This window comes from Muscardinus avellanarius (assembly GCF_963383645.1).
Source record: "Muscardinus avellanarius genome assembly, chromosome: 2".
In the NCBI taxonomy this organism is placed as follows: domain Eukaryota; kingdom Metazoa; phylum Chordata; class Mammalia; order Rodentia; family Gliridae; genus Muscardinus; species Muscardinus avellanarius.
The window spans coordinates 122,453,366-122,475,508 of NC_137787.1; the positions used below are offsets into that span (position 1 = coordinate 122,453,366).

At 45.9% G+C, this 22,143-nt stretch overlaps 1 protein-coding gene and 1 pseudogene across 2 annotated transcripts in view; both read right to left on the minus strand.

Annotated features, from left to right (window-relative positions):
* MIPEP (mitochondrial intermediate peptidase) overlaps nt 1-22,143 on the minus strand; it is a gene marked incomplete at both ends in the record, with an annotated part of 136,496 nt that overhangs the window by 16,528 nt on the left and 97,825 nt on the right. Inside the window, 2 exons of the mRNA XM_080689425.1 lie at nt 5,705-5,778; nt 8,702-8,823. Coding sequence (XP_080545551.1) covers nt 5,705-5,778; nt 8,702-8,823 — 196 coding nt within the window. The remainder of the gene's footprint in view (nt 1-5,704; nt 5,779-8,701; nt 8,824-22,143) is intronic.
* LOC308279857 (m-AAA protease-interacting protein 1, mitochondrial-like) lies at nt 16,066-16,647 on the minus strand (annotated as a pseudogene). The gene has a single exon. The product of its transcript is annotated as a m-AAA protease-interacting protein 1, mitochondrial-like (transcript).

Here is a 22,143-nt window from a genome sequence, read left to right on the forward strand (position 1 = left end):
CTCATTTACCTACTTTTTCTTCTTCTATCTGATCTATGGTCCTTTTCAGACTCTGTCAAATTATTACTTTAGATCTCTACTTGCAAGCTGCCTTTGGGCAGAGAAACATATAAATTTAGAGTTTCTTTCTGTTAACATCCACACATATTCTCTTTGGATGCTAAAACCTTAGCTTTTAACCTTTTAGTCCCCAAACATCTTCATGGAAAGGCTGAAGGCAAAGTTACCAGGCAGAGACTGAAATCTGAACCCCAACCCAGTGGCACTGAGAATCGTCTCACCAGGCTGCTCTGGCTAAGAGGGTTCAGACCCAAAGGAGAGTTTGCCGCAAGTCTAGAGAGGCTCGAAGAAAAGCGAGGAGGGGGAATGTCAGCAGACTCTTGGCCGTCAATGGAATAGTCAGGGCAGAATGTTAAAAAAAAACGACTAGGGGCCGGGCCTATGATGCACACTTGTAATGCATAATGCCAGTACTCAGAAGGCTGAGGCAGGAGGATCACACATTTGATGCTAGCCTCTGCAACTTAGCAAGACCCTGTTTCAAAATTTAAAATAAAAAAGGCCGGGACTGTAGCTCAGAGGTAGAATGCTCTGGGCTTAAGCCCCCAAAGCCCCAAAAACAAACCTTGGGGAATTGTGAGGTTCATGTCACTCACGACCCCCGCTGCAGCTTGGGCCCACTCAATGTCAGGGTTCCCATGGGTGAGGAGGCAGTGGGAGGAGGACGAGCCTTCACTAAGTGTCTTTATTTAAAAAAGTGGGGGCCAGTGAGGAAGCAGCAGAAAGCACCTGGCTGGCCGCAGGGTTTCAGTGTACTGTATTTTGTTTTTTCCTTTCTGGCTATGGAAAGATTTGTAAAGTTTAATTTTAGAAACTCAGTAAAAGCCATTTAACCAAGAATTTTATTATTATGATTATTACTATTTTGGTATTCTACTTCCCAGCTACACCCCCAGCCCTTTTTAAATCTTTTTCTTTTTTTTTTTTTAATTTTGAAACAGGGTCTCACTAAGTTGCTGAGGCTGGCCTCAAACCTGTGATCCTTCTGTTTCAGCCTCTCAATTACTGGGATTACAGGCACGTACCAATGTACCAGAATACTCAAGAATTTTAGATAACTCAAAACACAAAAAAAGAAATAGTTTACAGAGGAAGGGATGTAAACATGCGTGAGTAATTCATCTGTTGTTCCAAACTCTGAAATAATATAGTTTCTATCCCTAATAGCCATATAATTCCACTCTGATTTGTACTAAGAAATAGCTGTGCCTCCTTGCCCATGGGAATTTGCTTTCTTGCTACTCATAAGTCTAAGGGCATGTTTATCTTTCTCGAAAACGACACATTTTCTAGATGATTATAAAGAAAACTGAGCTTCAGATGAGGCTCATCACAGCACAACTTAAAAAAAACAAGATGCACCAAAATGCCATACCATCATGGCTTATTTTAAGCAAAAATTTTAAGTTCTCTTATTACTTAGACATGTGATCCCTAACATAGGCCAAAAGCACCATTGAGCAAGAAGAGAACAGCAGAAAACCTTCTTCACTTTGACAAGTGAGTACACAGCAGCCAGGCCTCGCAGAACCCAGTAACGAGAAGAGCCGGTGCCACAGTGCACCCACCAGGCCAGAACTAACTAGTATCGTGCCTATCCCCCCTTCAATTCCTTTTTATTTAATGGGAATTGAACCCAGGGGCATTCTTTTTTTTTTTTTTTTTTTTTGGTGGTACTGGGGTTCCTGGAAGCCCTTCTACCTCCGGGCTACACTCCCAAACCTATTTTATATTTTTGAAACAGGGTCTCTTACGCCAGCACGGCTGGCTTCAAACCTGCGCGATCCTCCTGTCTCCGCCTCCCAAGCGCGGGGATTACAAGCGTGCGCCACCACGCCCGGCCTGAACCCAGGGGCATTCTACCTCCAAGTTATATCCTGGGCCCTGGACCTTTCTATTTGAAAACGGTCTCACAAAGTTGAGGTCTCACTAAGTTACTGAGGTTGGCCTCGAACCTGCAATCTTCCTGTGTCAGTCTTCCGTGTACTGGGATTACATGAGTACACCACAGTAGCTGGGTGACACATATTTCTATACAAACTATGGCTGTGTCTCAAAATTGATAAGGCTGTGCTTTTCATTGTCACAAGCACACACACGCTTGTGCGCGCGCACACACACAGACCCTCCTGTTGTGGCAGAGCTACTAATGCTGCTCCTCTTCTCTGAGGAAGGAAGCGCCATTTTAACCAATATCCTGTGGTCTTCAAAAGGTCTTTAGAGCAGACCCTAAGAAAAATCCTGCTCTTTCCTGTGAAACCCCTCCGTGCAGAGTGAGGCAAAGGAAACTGCTGGCCTTGCGGGGCTGGGGAGCAGACATTCAAAGCCTGGCGGGAGGCTGTATCCCTCGGACAGAGACGGGAGAGGACGGTGCTCTTTCCAAGTTCTCTGGGACTTCCTTGGGCAGGGTTCTGGCCACTGATGCTATCTGTCTGGTGGGAACTGGACAATGCAGGGAGACTCAGAGAACCAGCAGAGCCTGGCTTCCAAGGGAAGAGTCATTCCAGACGGATAAGTAACTTAAAAGTGCACCTACGCAGTGTTTACTATGCAAAGATCCAGAGCTGTGTCCACCCAGTTTATCTAGGTATCATTTCAAGACTGTAAACAGGAATCATGGGCAGTGGGACCCTAAGAAATAGCTTGGGGTTTCATTTGAACCAAAGCCTCCTTCTGGGAGGTTAAGAAAGCTGTGATTGGTGAGGCGGGTACATAATTTGAAGGTTTTTTTTTTTTTTTTTTGGTGGTACTGGGGTTCCTGGAAGCCCTTCTACCTCCGGGCTACACTCCCAGACCTATTTTTACATTTTTATTTGGAAACAGGTTCTCCTAAGCCAGCACACGGCTGGCTTCGAACCTGCGCGATCCTCCTGTCTCTGCCTCCCAAGCGCGGGGATTACAAGCGTGCGCCTCCACGCCCTGCCAAGGTATTCTTTTCACTGTTTGCTCCTGAATAAAAATTTTTATATTTATCTACTAAGTAAAGAAAAAATATGAAGTACCTAAAAAAGATTATATCTTCATAGAAGAGTGATACCAACTCGATTAGATACACGTTTATATTACAAATATCAGTAATTTCACCGGACAGTCCTGCCTAGGGGAGCCCCAGAGTTAAGGTGACAAGTCACCCTCTCTCAAACACTCTGTCTTGGGGTGCAGGCTGGCGGTGTACAGGGAGATGAGCAGCCACTGCTGGCCCTGGCGTGTGGATCCCGCCCTGCAGAGTGGCTCGGATGTCACCCGTTCCGGAGGAGACGTTCGTCTCTGACAGGCGACAGGTCATGTGAATTAATGCGGTCTGACGGGATGACATGAAGACAAACATTAAGTTGTAGGAGCAAAATCCTCCTATTGTTGCTGTTAACTGGAATCGGAACACTTGAGCACCTCTGGTCTGAAACAGGACTTGTTTTTCTCTCATGAGTGTGTGAATTTTAATACAGAAAATATTAAGTTTCCTAACACGAAAACGTTTTGAATAAAGAACAGAACTGTCAGCAAGGTGGGTGTACCATCATCAGAACAGAGCAGAAAACACACTGGCCAACTGGGAAAAGAAATTCATTTTTTTCTTTGGATGGAACCAGTCGGAAATCAATGTGGACGTGCAGACAGCAGTTACAGCCTGGCCTTGGTAAGCACGGTGACCGGAGACCATGCCCAATAGGACTACCTCTGTGAGAAAGCGATTTGGGCCATCTCTTCCGTCCATTCTCAGCTTGAAGTGGGCTGTGTACACACAGTACAAACCATTTACTAGACGCGCACAACCTGAACAGTCCCTGTACCACACCCTGAGCGCACAGAAGAACTGTGGCCAGGTGTTATGGGCCACAGGCTACAGAAAACCTCGCTCTCTGCTGCCAAGGGAACCTGGCTTGAATACGATGGTTCTGTTCACTGCCTTCCATGTGGGCAGGGGCCCTGGCCTGCTCCATCATCTGTAAGGTGGGGATACTGATAATTCTGACTTCAAAGGTTTCTAAGAAGATTAAATTAACTAATACTGGACGATCATGTCAAGCAGTTCCAGCTGGGCACAGGGGCCTGGCCTGGTATCCCATCTCCCAGGAGGCGGAGGCAGCTCCGGCCTACCTAGGAAGTTAGAGACCAGGCTGGGCAACGTAGCAAGAGCCCGTACAAGAGAAACAAAACCAAACCCCAGCTCAAAAAGGGGATAAGAATCACCAACGTGGACACGCGGCCTCACGAGTCCTTTATCAAGAGGACGGTCAGAGGCGTAGTCCACTCAGGCCCTGTGAAGCCGCGGGGCCACTGGCTGGCTAGTTTGGGTCATAGATTTGCTGTGGCGTCTAAGCAGAGTCTGTCCAGCCTGGAAAGCCAACTGAATGGAAACAAGCTCCGAAAGCGGAAATTTTGCCTCTGAGTCTTCTAGTGCATAACGTCTGGCTTATAATTTTACCTGGTACATTATTATTTACTCAGTAAATAATTGGTAAATAAATGAATGGCTGAAGAGAGGATCTAGTGTTATTTTTAAAAGGGGCTACAGGAATTAGAGTCAATAGATATAGGCACAAAGATGTTTAAATCAGACCAATTACCAACAATTACTACAAAGAAAGCAACACGGCCCTAATATTGGGAGTCATTTCCCAATGACTATTTATTTATTCTGACTAAATAAATAGTCCAAAGGCTGAGCTGCAAATATAACTGCCAATATATTGACAGAACCCAGTAATATTCACATCTTCCTAGAAATACCTATGCAAACATGCCATAAAAAATCATGATGGCTACTTCTGCTTCTGGTTAAAATTTCTTTTTCTTTTTTTTTTTTTTTTTTTGGTGGTACTAGAGATGGAACCCTTCTACCTCCGGGCTACACTCCCAGACCTATTTTATATTTTATTTGGAAACAGGGTCTCTTAAGCCAGCAAGGCTGGCTTCGAACCTGCGTGATCCTCCTGTCTCCGCCTCCTGTCTCCGCCTCCCAAGTGCACCAAGTTACAAGCGTGCACCACCACGCCCGGCCCTGGTTAAACTTTCTGTAAAAACATTTATATAAAAAATTACATAGGAAAACAAACATTATGATACCTGAAAAAAAGACTGGGTTGGGTTTTAGTTTTCAACAGGTAAAAACATTTACCTTGATGTTTTGGAATTTTTCAGAAGAAAATTAATAAATTATTTCCAGGTGTGGAAGTACAGGCCTATTATCCCAGTATTTGGGAGGCTGAGACAGGAGGATTGCAGGTTTGAGACCAGCCTTAGCAAGTTAGTGAGACTCTAAACTTAAACTCCGTGAGACCCTGTTTCAAAATAAAAGCATAAAAAGGGCTGGGTGTGTAGCTTGGGGGCAGAATGCCCTTGTGTTCCACCCCTAGTACAAAAAAGGGAGACAGGTAGATGGTCAGAGGGAGGGAGGAAGGGAAGAAAGGGAGAAAGAAAGGAGTTCTTTAGGCCGAAAAATCAAAAACCATAAAACACTGTGATCTACTAAAATCTGAAGGCAAATTTTATAAGAATTTATAACAAATCTGACAATTTTCTATTAAACTGTTAGTAACATTCTGACAATGAACACCAAACATATGTCACACAAAACCTTTTAAAAAGAAGGGGGGATCACCCCACAGAGGAAAGAAAATGTTTGGTTTTGGTGTTGTCTTACCTTGAATCATGAGCATGGGCTCCCTGCCCCCGCCGTGTGCCAGCATCTCCCTGCGGTAGCGCTCCCCGGCGGCCCTGGGGAGAGGAGACAGTCACCCCACCTGCTCCGTGGTGCTCTGCTCCCTTCGAGTCCCCCTGACATCGCCTTGAGATCCTCAAAGGAAGCCACTTGGATGCCGCATTCATAAGAGCCGCCAGCTGCCCCCAAAGGACAAGTTGGCCCTAGACTCTCTATTCTCTCCTTCCCTCCCTCCCCCTCTTTCTTCCTGGACTGAGCCCAGGAGCATCCTATCTCTAAGCTACATCCCCAGCCCTTTTTACTGCTTTTGTATTGAAACAAGGTCTCATTAAGTTGCTCAGTTTCACTAAGTTTCTGTGGCTATCCATGAACCTGTGATCTTCCTGTCTCAGCCTCCCAAGTACTGGGATCACAGGCATGTAGCACCACACCCGGCTTCATTAGACTCTTTGATAGCATTACATCAGAAACACACTGACATCAAACACAGACCATGCTCGTGCCCTGATGTGAGTGTTAAGGTAAAACAGGGAGCCTGAAGGACACACGGCGTCCCAGAGAGGACCAGCTAGACCCCAGGCTGCTGGCAAGGACGCCCTCAGGCCACAGAAGTAGCGCCCTGCCCTGGGTCAGTGCCCCCCTGGGCCCTGCTCCTCTGGGCCTGCTGCTGCTGTGACTCGGTCCCTTTGACAGAGGCCAGGGATTTTCGTGTCCACAGAAAGACGGCAGCTCTGCATCTAGGCAAGATGGCACTCGCAATCAAAGACATAAGTATTTGGAAATGTATGTTTTTAATGTTATGTGGTTTTCCAGGAAAGCTTAGTTGCTTCAAATAAGATGATATTTTGCCCATTTTATGAAAATGTCTAGTAAAGAGCGGCAGTCCCCGACACTGACTTACTGCAGCCACATCAGCTGTGTAGATTCTTGGAAAGATTATAAAATCTGAGAGGTAGACCACGGGCAGGAGGCAAAACAGCATGTGGGCACCATGCTGCACACATTCAGAAACTCTGACACAGATTCAAGTTCAAAAGATTTGGGGGTGGAATGTGATTATTAACTGCTGAGAAAATGCAAATCTCTGTCCAACTGCGTGAAAGCTGAGGGTGTGGGGAGGCAGCAGGCTGGGGACTGGGAGTGGAGGCCTGCAGGGCCACTGGAGCTGAGTCTGTTCACTGTGAAGCTCTGAACAGATCTGGCCAGACCACTTGCCTTGGGGTAGCCTTCCAAAAAGTACCTGTTCAGCCATGCCGCTGTGAATGCCACCGGCAAACTCCAGGGCACTCTCAATCTAACAGCGTGTGCATTTAAACAGGGTTAAAGCAAAGAAGAGAGTTACTGGCATGATGGTGCACGCCTGTGATCCCAGTACTTGGGAAGCTGAGACAGGAGGACCACAAGTTCTAGGACAGCCCTAGCAACTCAGACCCTGTTTCAAAATAAACAATGAAAAGGGCTGGAGCTGGAGCCTGGAGGTAGACTATTTCTAGGTTTGATTCCCAGTGCCCTGTCCCCCAAAAGACATATACATACGCAAATTGGATAGCCAGAGAACCTGGCAGCCTCTGCTTACTTAGCACACACACTAGCACACACACGGGGTTGGGGCGGCAGGGGCACTCTAGCCTTTACTCTCAGGAAGGCAGAAAAACAAGCTATCAGGAAGTAGCCCTTAATTTTAGAGGGAGTCTGTTTCAGTGCATTATTGATGCTGTTTGGGCCCAACCATGCAGTGTCAGAAGGCTTTTCTGTCTTCCTGGGCTTTCATACATAAGTATTTTCATAAGTAAACTTTTACTGAATGTCTACTGTGTATCAAAAGTGACCTGGAAGCCAGGCATGGACGCCTGCAAGCCCAGGACTTGGGAGATGGAGAGGGAGGTACAGCGGGTTTGAGACCAGCCTCAGCAACTTAATAGGAACCCCGGAACTCAGTGAGACCCTGTTCAAAAATAAAATAAAAGGGCGGGAGTGTAGCTTGGAATCCCAGTAATAAAATGAAGAAAAAAAAAGAAAAAAAAAAAAAAAAAAGGAAGAGCAGGGAAGGTAATTGTTATCAGAGCTGCCTGGGGGTATTTATTTGAGCAGTGAGGAGATAAAAGGCTTGAAACAACTATGATATCAGATTGGAGTTACTGGTCTGCTTTCAAAGGAAGCCCTTCTAAGAAATGGTGAGCTCAAAATCCAACGTCCCCAGCAGGACATCCAGTAATCTCCCCGGGGAGCAGGCCCACCCTTGCCCAGCCTCTGCAGAGCCCTGTCCTGCCTCTGTTCTGGGCACGATGCAGCCATAACGAAGGTGGCCTGTCCCTATTTTGCTACTCACTGGAGGCTCGCCCTATTCACGGGCTGACCCGAGGTCTAGGAGCGGAGCACATTGGTCGGCTTCTAGAGCTAGACTCGTCTCCAGGGCGGGCTATCCTGCTGCCAGCTGAGTCCAGGTAATGCCAGGTGGGAAGAACTCCGCAGCCACCTACCAGTGCTGTCTAGATGGTAGCCAGTCACCGCCAGGAAGGGACCTGCCACCTCCTCCACACCACCACTATGCTCTGGAGACCGCCTCCCCAGAGAAGGAAAGTGTCCCAAGACGAGGCACAGGGGGATTCCCAAAGCAAATGGGATGTTTACAAGGGCATGCAACACTCTCAAAGGGCTGCCGGCCGGTGAGGAAGAGTGGGCAGGGGAAAGATGCATCCGTGCATGACGCTTGGACGTCTGTGCCTGGGCCAAGAAGCCTGTCTAAGGTGACGGAGCTCTGAGTGCAGCAGGGCCTGACCAGAGAAACAGCCAGAAAATTGGAGAGCACAGGCAGGGCAGCTGGGTCCTGCAGAGACATCACCGCAGGAGGCAGGAGGGGGCTGACTGGAGGGCACCCACCAGAGTCACCTAGGATCCGAGTGTGGGCTTTGGCTATGGTAGGATGGGGGACGGCTGCATTTGTGGGTTGATAGCTTGTGAACCCCTCTGCCCTGTTACCTGTTAAATGGATCCTGTAGAAAACACTCCTTCCAAAGCATGGTCGCCACGGCCCTGGACATCAGGTAGGAGTAGTATTTGGCCCCATAGCCCACGAGGTGGCTAAATCGCAGCTGCCAGGCCTGCCAAACAAAGCAGCATGGGAAACACTCACTCGCTGGGGTTTAGGGATGTTCCGCCCAAGAACACAAGGAGAATGCATAAGGAAACCGCACAGTGATTTCAGCGTCCCCCCAAGGGCCATACTGATATTTTCACAGCTGGGCATCACGGTTCACACCTGGAATCCCAGTACTTGGGAGACAGGAGGATCACAGGTTTGAGGCCAGCCTCAACGATTTAGTGAGGGCCTCAGAAACCTGTTTCAAATAAAACAAAAAATCAACAGGGCTTGGAAGTAGCGCAGAGGTAGAATGCCCCTGGGTTCAATCCCCAGTACCACAAATAGACAAATAAACACTTTACACGCTGCTCTGAGCTCAACTGTACCTCCCTAACATTTGCATGTAGAAGCCACCTTTAAAGAGGCGATGAAGTAAAATGAGGCTGGAAGCCTCAGAAAAAGAAAATCTGGACACAGAAAAAGACACAGAGGAGAGGACACGTGTATGAAGTGAGAGAGAAGGTGGTAGGCAGAGGCAGGCCGCGGAGAAGCCACACCCAGACCCTGGCCTCAGCCTCGGCCTCCATAACGGCAGGAAGCACAGCCGACTTCTGCTCTGTAAGCCACTGGTCTGTGGTGCTTTGTTACTGTGGTCCTAACACACACAAGAAAATTTGTATCATGTAAGTACAATCCTCAGACACACCATATATATGTGTGTATATATATACACATACATACGTCTATATACATATATATGTACACATTCATGCATATGTATGTATGTAAAATATACGTAGGTATATATATCCAAGTATATGTTTAGTCTTCATTGAGTTTAAGTACTTTTTTTTTTTTTTTGCGGGTCTGGGGATGGAACCCAGGGACATTCGACCTCCGAGCTACACCCCCTGCCCTATTTTTTATTCTTTACTTTGAAACCGAGTCTCACTGAGTTGCAGAGGACCTCACTAAGTAGCTGAGGCTGTCCACGAACCACGATCCTCTAGTATCAGCCTCCCGAATGCTGGGGAGTTTAAGTACTTTAAAATTATATTTTATATCATATGACTAGAAAAAAGATGACATGAGTTACTTATTTTTATAATCTGGTCCGTTTAAGTTTTACTCTGCACTGACCATTTGCCGCATAAATTACTTCATATGGGCTGATCTTTCTTTGCTTTCTTCCTTCCCTGGGGATGAATCCAGGGGCATTCCCCCTCTGAGCTAAACTGCCGAGGGCCTCGCCATCACTCTCAGGAGAAGGTGGAGAACTCGGGGCTCCCTGCCTCTGAGCTGCTTTTCTATCGGGCCACCTGACTACACGGTGCTAGCTCAGTACCCTGGGATCCACGTCTGCGACAGAGAGGCTACAGAGGGCAGGAGGGGGACGGGAGCAGGACTGGGCCTGCACGGCTCTTCTGCCCTGCTTTGGAATGCTCAGCCAAGCACCAGAAGAGGAATTTCAAAAAAGCATCTCTTCTTTCTGAGGACAAGGATGTGGACATTCATTATAAGAAAGACCACATGAGAGCCAGGCGCGGTGGCGCGCCTGTAAGCCCAGCGTTTGGGAGGCTAAGACAGGAGGATCCCAGGTTTGCAGGCAGCCTCAGCTACTTAGTGAGGCCCCCTGTGACTTAGTGAAATGCTGTTTCAAAATAAAAAAGAAAATAGGGCTGGGGTTATAGCTTCAAGGTAGAATGCCCCTCAGTTCAATCCCTAGTACCACAAAAAAGAAGGCCACATGGGTTTTCATAAAAGAACACTGTTCCAGCAGAAGCTTTTCTTCCTACAAATGCCTTTTCTGTTCCTAAAAGCTGAAACACTCACTTCTTTTTTTTTTTTTTTTGGTGGTACTGGGGTGGAACCCAGGGGCTTTTCTACCTCCAGGCTATATTCCCAGACCTATTTTATACTATATTTGGAAACAGGGTCTCACTAAGTTGCTGAGAGCCTCACTTGGTAGCTGAGGCTGCTTCGAACCTGTGCGATCCTCCTGTCTCCGCCTCCCAAGCGCCGGGATTACAAGCGTGCGCCACCATGCCTGGCTTAAAACACCCACTTCTGTCTGACAGGCCATTCTAACACTACGCCCTCAGAAGCGTGCGCGTGTGTGTGTGTGCGTGTGTGTGTGCGTGTACGTGTGCGTGTGTGTGTGCGTGCGTGTGTGTGTGTGTGCGTGCGTGCGTGTGTGTGCGTGCGTGTGTGTGTGTGTGTGTGTGTGTTATGGATACTGAACCCAGAGGCATTTTAACTTCAACCTACAGCCCCAGCCCTATTTTATTTTTATTTTTAATTAATTAATTTTGTGGTACAGGGAATGGAACCCAGGGGCATTCTACCTCTGAGCTACAGCCCCAGCCCCATTTTTTTCTCTTTATTTTGAAATAGGATCTCATTGGGTTGCAAAGGCTTCAAGTAGCTGAGGCTGTCTGCGAACCGCAATCCTCCTGTCTTAGCCTCCCAAATGCTGGTATTACAAGTGTGTGCCATCCACACAACCCTATTTTACTTTTATTTGGAAACAGGATCTCACTAGGTTGATGAGAATCTCACTATTTGCTGAGGCTGTCCTTGAAGCTGTGATCCTCCTGTCTCAGCCTCCCAAGTACAGGGATTACAGGCATGCGCCACCACGCTTGGCTAGAGGCCAGGTTATGAACCCTGTCTTCAAAGAACACACTTGAGCCTTTAAAACTTTTACTTTTCTGAGCTGCATGTGGTGACGCACGGTTGTCATCTAAGTACTTGGGAGGCTACAACAGGAGGATTACAGGCATGAGGCCAACCTCAGCAACAAAGTGAGACCTTTAGCAATTTAGTGAGACCCTATTTCAAAATAAAAAATAAGATAGGGCTGAGGGCATAGCTTGGAGGTAGAATGCCTCTAGTTTCAATTCCTACTACTATCAAAATAAGTTTTTTCTTTTACTTTTCTAAAATTAATCTGACATGCAGTCATCCATTTTTACCAATATAAACTTTATATGACATTAAGAAAAAAAAAATTCAAACCTGAAGCGAGCCGAGCATGGTGGTGCATGTCTGTAATTCCACTACTTGGGAGCTTGAGACAGGAGTATCCCAGGTTTGGGGCTAGCCTCAGCAGCACAGCAAGACCCTCAGAAACTTAATGAGAACCTGTTTCAAAATTAAAAAATGAAAGGGCTGGGGGCCTGTCTTGGAGGTAGAATGCTCTGGGTCCAATGCCCAATACCAAAAACAAAAAACTGGAAGCTTTTAAAGAAAAAGAATCACTCAGCAACCAACCTTCTACATCCCTTGAGTACAAATAACATCTAATCCTTACTGCTACTCTATAAACAACAGAAGCATGCACTCATACACTTACTTCTAAGATGCACTTTTCTGATTTTCAAATTTTTTGTATAAAAGAAAAAAGCTTTTCCTTTGAAGGATGATCATTTTCTAATAAATCTCCCATTTCCCTAGGAAATGAAGCACAACTAAAGTTAATCCTTACTATAATTCCACACACACTATAAGCAAATTCTAGTTACTAGAACAAGAAACAAAGATTAGCAAAGATGGTTTCTTCACCAGTGCCCCTACACATCACAGTGACCTTAAAGATGAAGTCATTGCTAGTTACACTCTGAATGTGCTCAGTGGTTTCTTTTCTTTCTTTCTTTCTTTCTTTCTTTCTTTCTTTCTTTCTTTCTTTCTTTCTTTCCTTCTTTTTTGTGGTAGTGGGGTTGGAAGCCAGGGACATTCTACCTCCAAGCTATACCCCTAGTCCGATTTTTTTTTTTTAATTCTTTATTTTGAAACAGGGTCTCACTGAGTTGCAAAGGGCCTCACTAAGTAGCTACGGTTGGCTTTTAACCTACTCGGTCCTCCTGTCTCAGCCTCCCAAATGCTGGCATTACAAGCATGCGCCACCACACCCAGCTTCAGTGGTTTCTTATTTTTATTTTTTTGGTACTGGGAATTGAACACAGGGACATTCTACTTGTGAGTTAAACCTCCAGCCATTCTCTTCTTTTTCATTCTGGAACAGGCTTTTGCCAAGTCGCTGAAGCTGCCTGAAACCCTTGGCTCCTACCGCCTCGGCCTCCCACGTCCTAGGGTTTCAGGACATGTGCCCCACACCCACTGTGTCTAGTTCTATAAAGACAACTGGCCCACCGCAATGGGCAAAGTGGCCACTGCAGGGAGGTTTAGTGAGACAGTCCAGGGACAGTCCCATCAACCGAGGACACGAGACAATAACCCCCAGTGTCCACGCTTCTCCTCTGCAAAAAGATACAACTGGAGGTAAGGTGGTCACCCAGAGCACGTCCTGGAGGGGCCTCCCTGGGGTGTCCCACATGGGTGCCTGCAAGGGCGGGATCCTTCTGTGGGTCACAGCCAGCAGGGCACGGGGCTCTGGCTCCTGGTGGCCACCACCCACAGGGACGGGTGCACTCGCGTGCCAGTCATCTCGGGTCTGTGCTCCACCTCACCCACCTGCACAAGACACGCCTCACCCAGGTGCAGGTGTGGTCCCCACCGGGTAACATGGTCACGCCAACAAGGAGCTGAGGCTCCTGGAGGCTCCCCCTGCCTTGATGGGAGGAGTCAGGCACGGGAAACTGGGTCCCCACAGCCTTCTGCCAACAGGGCCTCTGGAGGCATGTGGACAGAGAGACAGACACAGTCTTCTCAGTCTGCTCAGACAAAAAGGTATCTAGAAGAAAGCAAATGGCCCAGGACCATCTATGGCCAAATCCCAGTATAGCCACTCATAAGAATTTGTTTATAATGTACACAGTTCTATGTATTCCATCTTATTAAAAGAGGATTTACATATGTTTAATGTGATGCTAGAATTTTTTTTGGGGGGGTGGGGTACTGGGAATTGAACCCGGGGCATTCTGCCTCTGAGCTATACCCTCAGCCTTTTTTTTTTTTTTTTTTTGGTGGTACTGGGGGTGGAACCCAGAGGCTTTCTACCTCCGGCTATACTCCCAGACTTATTTTATACTTTATTTGGAAACAGGGTCTCACTACATTGCTGAGAGCCTCCCTAAGTAGCTGAGGCTGGCTTTGAACCTGTGGGATCCTCCTGTCTCAGCCTCCCAAGCACAGGGATTACAAGTGTGCACCACCACGCCAGGCTACCCTCAGCCTTTTTTATTTTGAACAGAGTCTTTTTAAATTTTAAGTTGCTAAGGCTGGCCTTGAATCTGCAATTGTCCTGTCTTGACTTCTCAAGTACTAGGATTACAGGTGTGTGCCACTGCACGCCTAGAATCTTAATCTACTAAATGTGCTTAGAATACGATCGGTGATCTTCCTCACATAAAAGAATCTGGATGTGGCACTGCCTTTGGTGACAGAATATGGCCTCTGGTTTCATCGGTGCCTCGCCAAGATCCCGGCTTGGGTTCTATGGATCACGTGAGCATCGAGCACAGCAGAAGCCACCAAAAAGTAGCCGCAGTGAAGGGGCTTTGTCTCTGCAACTCTTGTCTTCATGGCGATCTGCCAGAGCAAGTTTGGCGACCTCTGCGGTACAATGCAGAGCTTATTCCCTTCAAAACTGACCTGAATAGATTTGTTTATCTTTGGAAAAGACCTTCGACAGTGAACTGATGTGAGTTCAGATGGCGAGGCTCGTCAGGCTCCTCGACACACACCCAATCCTCCCCTCCACACACAGAGCAGTAAGAACAAGACCTTTTAGAACTGCAGACAGAAACACTGTCGCGGGGCATCCCCGCTGGATACCAGTGATCTCGCTGAGTCTTGTCCTTAATTACAGGTTGGAGCTGTGTACTACATCCTGCCCGCAGCTCGAGACATGCTAAATAAATCACACCTACCTGACACCTTTCATCAGAAGTTTGTAACTTCTGCTGTTATTTGAACATAATTGCTGAATTCCTCCTTAATTCAGCCTAATAGTAAGTCCTGGTTTCCACTTTACACATTCTCATAGGCTCTGGGATCAGACACCTTCTTCCTTTTAGATCGGTTTCCTCCTCCTTAGGGGGGGTCTGTCAGATGATAAAAATATTTCCACCTTTCCTTGACATTTAACACATGGGTCTGGTTTCACAAAGAGAAACACCTGTGCAGGTTCACGAACACCTGTACAGATTCCCTCATGGATGCTAACATTACCCGAGGCTCAGCCATCTCAGCCTGCTTTGGGCAAGGGAATCTCAGCTCCCACCTGGAAACACAACCTGGAGCTGGTGGAGCAAGCACACTGTTATCTGCTTTAGAACTAAGCCTGTGAGGCCCTGTGAGGGCTCCGATTTGCAGGAACCTCTTCTCTAACACCATAGTTTTATAGAAACATAAAACAAAGATATAGTCATTTACCCTATCCCTTTCAAACCTGGAACAGGGGCTGGTGCAGAGTACACCCTCCCACTACGTGCTAAGGTCAAAAGATGGAACTAACCAATCCTCTCTCCATTTCACTATTAAGTTCACTTCCAGTGATGTATGGACACTTACCTAAAATGTATGTGTGTATGTGGTGCTGGGGATTGAACCCAGGAACATTCTACCTCCGAGCTCCATCCCTAGCCCTGTTTTTTCTTTATTTTTGAAACAAGGTCTAAGTTGTGGAGAGCCTCACTAGTAGCTGAGGCTGGCCAAGAACCTGCAATCCTTCTGTTTCAGCCTCCTAAGTACTGGGATTACAAGACTGTGCCACCACACCCAGCTCTATTCTATTTTTTATTTGGAAACAGGGTCTCACTAAATAGCTGAAGCTGGCCTCGGACCTGCAATCCCCTATCTCAGCCTCCCAAGTACTGAGATTACAAGCATGCAGTACCAAACCTGGCTCTAACATGTACTTTAAAACAATCTCATCATTGGGACATCACAACCAAGAACAGAGATGACATTTATTGCTTCTTTGGCGTGTGTCGCTCTTAACTGGAATTTCCTTAAAGCCCTGGGCCACATGCTGCGTCCAGGTTTAGTTTCAACACAGTACCCACTGGATCACAGTGGGAATTCAATAGCACTCTGCTGCTGGCTGGATCGATGGCTAGATGAGCGTCATGGGATTCTCCTACCGGGAGGCTCAGTGTTAAGGACAGGCTGGACTTTTTTGTGTGTGTGTGTGAAAAATGCTTTATTATACCATGCCAATATACCGCAAAAAAATAGTTCAAAATACAAAAGTAATCCTTAGACTTGATTAAATGGAGATCAAATAATCTAAAATTTTTCTTCCTTAGTTTTTTACAGCAATTGCTAAAAGTCCATAAGCTGGTTTTCCCAAGAAAGATTATTCTAGTAACTTTGAGGGTTCAATCCGTGAAATGGTCCAGTCAGGCTTTATTCCTTGTGTAAACTGCCTCTGAAATTCATAGCTTGCACTAAGAAGTTGTTTAGTTTCCACGCTTTCATCCCCCAACTTAACCTGGAATACACTGGCTCCACTTATAGTTTCACTGGGGACGTTGGCACTGGTTAGATATGGAAAGCACCTCAGGATGTTAACAAACTTCCTTTCTCATCGCAGTAAATGGAGATGTCTCCTGTTGATGTATAAACAATTTCATCTATGTCAGCACAAGAGCATTTTATGGTTACCCGGCAGTGAAGTGACCTTTTCTTTCAATACATGTAGCACCTCTTTGGCCACAAGTTCTTCCAATAGATCGAATTTACACTGTGATAGCAACTTGGATACATGAGCAAAAGCCTGCTTGGCCCCCTCTGAGAACTCGGTGATGTTAAACTCTCTGTTGAAATAGGCCCAGATAAGGAAGGCGTAAATTATATTCCGAACCCAGTTGAGGGGGCCTCCGGGGTCAGAAGGCTCCGCGGAGCAGAGATGGGGAAGCAGGCGGATGGCCAGCGCCATGCTTGTGACCTTTCAGGCTGAACTTCTGGTGGGGATAAGGAGCCCAGAAATTATATTTACATCACAGACAAAAGAATGCTAAGGTAGCAAAAACAAGTTTGTATCTCGGGCTATGAATGGTTTTTCTTTTTTTGGTGGTACTGGGGGTGGAACCCAGAGGCTTTCTACCTCCAGGCTATACTCCCAGACCTATTTTATATTTTATTTGGAAACAGGGTCTCACTAAGTTGGTGAGAGCCTCACTAAGTAGCTGAGGCTGGCTTCGAACCTGTGCGATCTTCCTGTCTCAGCCTCCCAAGTGTGGGGATTACAAGTGTGAGCCACCACGCCTGGCTGTATGAATGGTTTTCCAAAGACAGTTCTTTGCTGGGCATGGTGGCACACACTGGTAATCCCAGTGCTTGGGAGGCTGACACCCAAGGATCACAGGTTGGAAGCCAGCCTCAGCAACTTAGCAAGATCCTTAGCAACTTAATGAGGCCTTGTTTCAAAATACAAAATAAAATAGGGCTGGGGGTGTAGCTTCAGCGTAGAATGCTTGTGGGTTCAATCCCAAGTACCAAAAATAAGAAAAAAACCCCAAAAAAGTGACCATACTATTTGAGAAATATAAGACTTTTGAGGCTAATTTTGGCAGCAGACCTTCCAGTTTGGGCTGTGTGCAGAATATGAGAAGGGCTTCCAACACTGCAATCGCGATCTCCTTCATGCCTCAGAGAATCTACACAATGGGCTACAATGCCACATTTCTTCATATACTATGTGGCGCTGCTACCTGCTGTAATTCCGGTAACTAACGGATGGGAAGAAGCAATGTCCTGAGCCGGTCTTTGCAGACAGACCCTCCTCGCCCCTCACATTCTCCTGAGCCGGTCTTTGCAGACAGACCCTCCTCGCCCCTCACACTCTCCACGCACCGTACTGCTGTTGAGTATGTGGTCTTCCCCATGATATCAAATTGCTGGCGTCCATGGTGTCTGACTGCTTGATCCCAGTGGAGAGCGAGGGAGCGTCCCTGCCCACCCTCTCCTGCTCACAGGGCCCTCTGTATGTGTCTGCACATTCCATGAATTAAGGCAGACTCATATTTTCAATGATAACCAGTACCTACTGACATTTTACCAAAACTCACGGAAGAGCAGGGTTAAACAGGAATTTCTACTTGGAATTAAGGTGATCAACAAAACACAGCCTTTATGGTGGATACACTCTGTGGCTTCACGACCTGCCTTCCTGGCAGTCACACCTTTGTGAAATCGCCTCCCTTAAATATACACAGAATCTGTTTGTTGCTTCTAATCAAAGGAATATGGCAATGGTGTTGGCTGTCCTCTTTGTAATCGCCCTATGCAATGTCTCTTGCTCTAGAAACCCTCCTGAGGAGGCAGGGAGCAGTGTTGGAAACCCTGGGCTCAATCCTCATTACATACTAATAATGACTATTATTGTTACTTTAGTTTTTTAAATAAATATTTTGAGCAATAAATAAAAGTTTTAAATAAAAATGGGGTTTTAAATTAAAAATTGAGTTTTTAAATAACTAATGAGATTTATATTGTGCCTTTAAAGTCTTCAAAGAGAACAGGAAAGGCTGTCCAGCTGGGCGTGGTGGCGCACGCTTGTAATCCCCGCGCTTGGGAGACGGAGACAGGAGGATCGGGCAGGTTCAAAGCCAGCCGCGCTGGCTTCAGAGACCCTGTTTCAAAAATATAAAATAGGTCTGGGAGTGTAGCCCGGAGGTAGAAGGGCTTCCAGGAACCCCAGTACCACCAAAAAAGAAAAAAAAAAGGAAAGGCTGTCCAGCTTCTCCTGACTCCTGGTGCCCTCAGTGTCTACTCGAGCAGCCAGGGCAAGTGGACTTGCACACGGTCCTTCCTCCTTACCTGGGGGCAGGATTCGTGATGGACAGACACAGAATGAAAATCAGCCATCTTTTCAAAATTCACTAAACACCATGCCCTGCTGGCCTCCGAGGCTAGATCTTTTTTACCTCACAGCCCGCCAGGGGCACACATGAAATTAAGGAGCACCAGGTGGTTACAAAGTGGCTGCCTAACCACTGCGGGATTCAACCCACCCTCATCTTGAAGATCAGCATCACAACACCCAACAGGACCATCCTGTGAGTTATGTAAGAGAGAGTAAGTAAAAAGCTTGCACTGTGTTGGCCCTGGGGATGTTTCCATCTGTGGCCTCCCCAGCCTAATCACCATGGCAGCAGGAAGGATGCTGGCAGTGTCTTCAGTACATTTGCACATGGAAGACAATAAAAGGAATAAAAGTGTAGACACAAATTAATGCAATGTACACCCAGTTAGCATTTGGAAGTTCAGATTAGCTTCGATAAATACTAAAATTATTTTTCTTTTACCTTTTTTGGCACTAAGTATTAAACCTAGCTACATTTTACCCTAGCCCTTTTTATTTTTTATGTTTGAAACATTAAGTTGCTGAGAGGCTCACTACTTCCTTAGGTGATCCCTGGACCTGCAATCCTTCTGTCTCAGCCTCCCACGTACTAGGATTAGAGGCACGCACCATCATTATTGGTGCACTGTAATTACACATCATAGCTTCAAAGTGACAGAAGCATACATACACACGCACATGGTGTGCTTGGGTACCTAGGTTGGTTTAATAATTTGGCCATGAAAGATAGGTAACATAGAACCAGCTTACTATCAACACACACATATACGTGCACGTTTCAATTTCTACAGGGATAAATCAAAATTAAAATAACCCCATTATCAGCTCAATGAACTTCTCATAGGATTAGGTTAAAGTCTAGCTAGGATTCCTCAAGAGTCGCGTGATTCCGTCTGAATGCTGTGGAGTCTGAGGTCTGCACATCTGCACCTCATCTCATGTTCTAACCTGTTAACCCGTACCTAAAAACTTTATATGATGTCTACTCAGCTTCCTGGGTTGGAATAGCCGCTGCTCTCCAAAGTGACTTTCTATTTCTCCTGGTGACAGATGCTTCCAGGTCATATGAACAAGTGTCGCCTATTAACATTCCTAAGGTACACAAGCTAGACACATGCAATTAAGTTTTTCTCCAGAGATGTTGTCTGGGAGATGTTCTTCCAAGCTCATGACGATGGTGGAACACCTTCACCCCAGAACACTCGCCAGCAGCCTCCCCGCCCTCAGATGCACAGGGCCTTCCAGAAGCCAAAGGGCAGCTCCGGGCATGTGGCAGGGTGTCATCCACACGGCATGTGGCTGCCTGCATTTTGTGTAGTGTAACAGACTGAAGTAAAACATGAAACGGATCCCCAGGAATTGCTAGGGCTGCCTGCTTTCCATCAACATGTCATCGGCGGTTTTCCTAGATTGTCGCCTCTGAAGAATTTCCAAAATTCCTCATGAAACAGCTTTTAGCAATTAAAAATGTTACAGTTGTGGCTGAAACAGAGAGAACTTAGATAATGAGGGAAATGTGTTGTTCAACGGTTAGAGCTGCCTCGCATGCAAGAGGCCCCAGGTTCAATTTCCAAAACCTTAAAAAAAAAAATTAGATAAAAGTAACATATAGGACCAACTCCAACATCTAGGCACTGGTAGAGACTTCCTCAATAAACCCACCCCAACGCTCAGGAAATAAATCTGAGAATCAATAAATGAGATAGCATCAAACAAAAAAACTGCATGGTAAAGGAAACAATCAAGAGTGTGATGAGAGAGCCTATGGGATGGGACGAAATCTTTATTCATTCATTCATTCATTCATTCATTCATTCATTTTTTGTGGGTCTGGGGATGGAACCCAGGGGCATTCGACCTCCGAGCTACAGCCCCTGCCCTATTTTTGATTCTTTATTTTGAAACCGGGTCTCACTGAGTTGCAGAGGGCCTCACTAAGTAGTTGAGGCTGTCTGCGAACCGCCATCCTCCGATCTCAGCCCCCCCCCAAAATGCTGTGATTACAAGCATGCGCCACTATGCCCGGCTCTTTCTTTATTTTGAAACAGGGTCTCACTAAGTTGTAGAAGGCCTCACTAAGAAAACTAATATCTAAAATATATAAGATAGAGAACTAATATCTAAAATATATAAAGAACTCAAAAACGTAACACCGTCACCACTCCTATTCAACAGAGTACTCAAAACTCTAGCCTCAGCAATAAGACAGGAGAAAGGAATCAAAGGCATACAAATAGGGAAAGGATTGAAATTATCTTTGTTTACAGATGACACAATCCTTTACTTAGAAAACAAAAAAACTCAACCAGAAGACTTCTAGAGGTGATAGTTTCAGCAAAGCGGTAGGATACAAAATGAACCTAGGAAAATCATTAGCATTCTTTTACATCAATCATGAATCCACTGAAAAAGAAGTCGGAAAACAATTCCATTCACAATAACTTCAAAAAGGATAAAAACTTAGAAATAAATTTAACCAAGGAGGTGGAAGACCTTTACGATGAAAATTATAAATCACTAAAAAAAGAAATGGAAGATTTTAGAAGATAGACCTCCCATGTTCTTGGATAGGCAGAATAGATATTACCAAAATGGCCATTCTATCAAAAGTGATCAACACATTCAACACAATCCCTATTAAAATACTATCATCAGCCAGGCGTGGTGGCACACTTGTAATCCCAGTACTTGGGAGGCTGAGACAGGAGGATCGCAGGTTCATGGCCAGCCTCAGCTACTTAGTGAGGCCCTCCGCAACTTAATAAGACCTGTTTCAAAATAAAGAATGAAAAATAGGGCTGGGGTTGAGTTCAATCCCCAGTACTGCAAAAAACAAAATTATTCTTCTTGTAGAGAAATCAGTTACAAAATTATTCTTCACGTAGAGAAATCAGTTATAAAATTCATATAGAGCCAGATGTGGTGGTGCACGCTTGTACTGGGTAGGATGAGACAGGAGGATCACAGATTCACGGCCAGCCCCCACTAGTTAGTGAGGCCTTCTGCAACTTAGTGAGACCCTGTTTCAAAATAAAGAATAAAAATAGAGCTCAGGGTGTAGCTCGTAGGTAGAATGCCCCTGGGTTCAATCTCCAGTAACACACACACACACACACACACACACACACACACACACACTTTTATGGAAAAACAAAAGACCCATAATAGCCAAAGCAATTCTCAGCAATACGAACCATGCCAGAGGAATTACAATACCTGACTCCAATATACTACAAAATGATAATAATAAAACAGCATAGTACTAGCATGAAAACAGGCACATAGACCAATAGAAAAGAACAGAACACTCAGATACAAAGCCCCACATCTAAAGCCAGTTGATCTTTAATAAAGGCAACAAAGACATATACTGGAGAGGACAGCCTTTTTAGCAAATGGTATTAGGAAAATTGGCTATTCATATATAGAAAAGTGGTACTGAATTCTAACCTCAAGATGGTATGAAGACATAGAAATTAGACAAGAAGCCAGGCGTGGTGGTGCACGCTTGAAATCCCCGCGTTTGGGAGGCGGAGACAGGAGGATCGCGCAAGTTCGAAGCCGGCC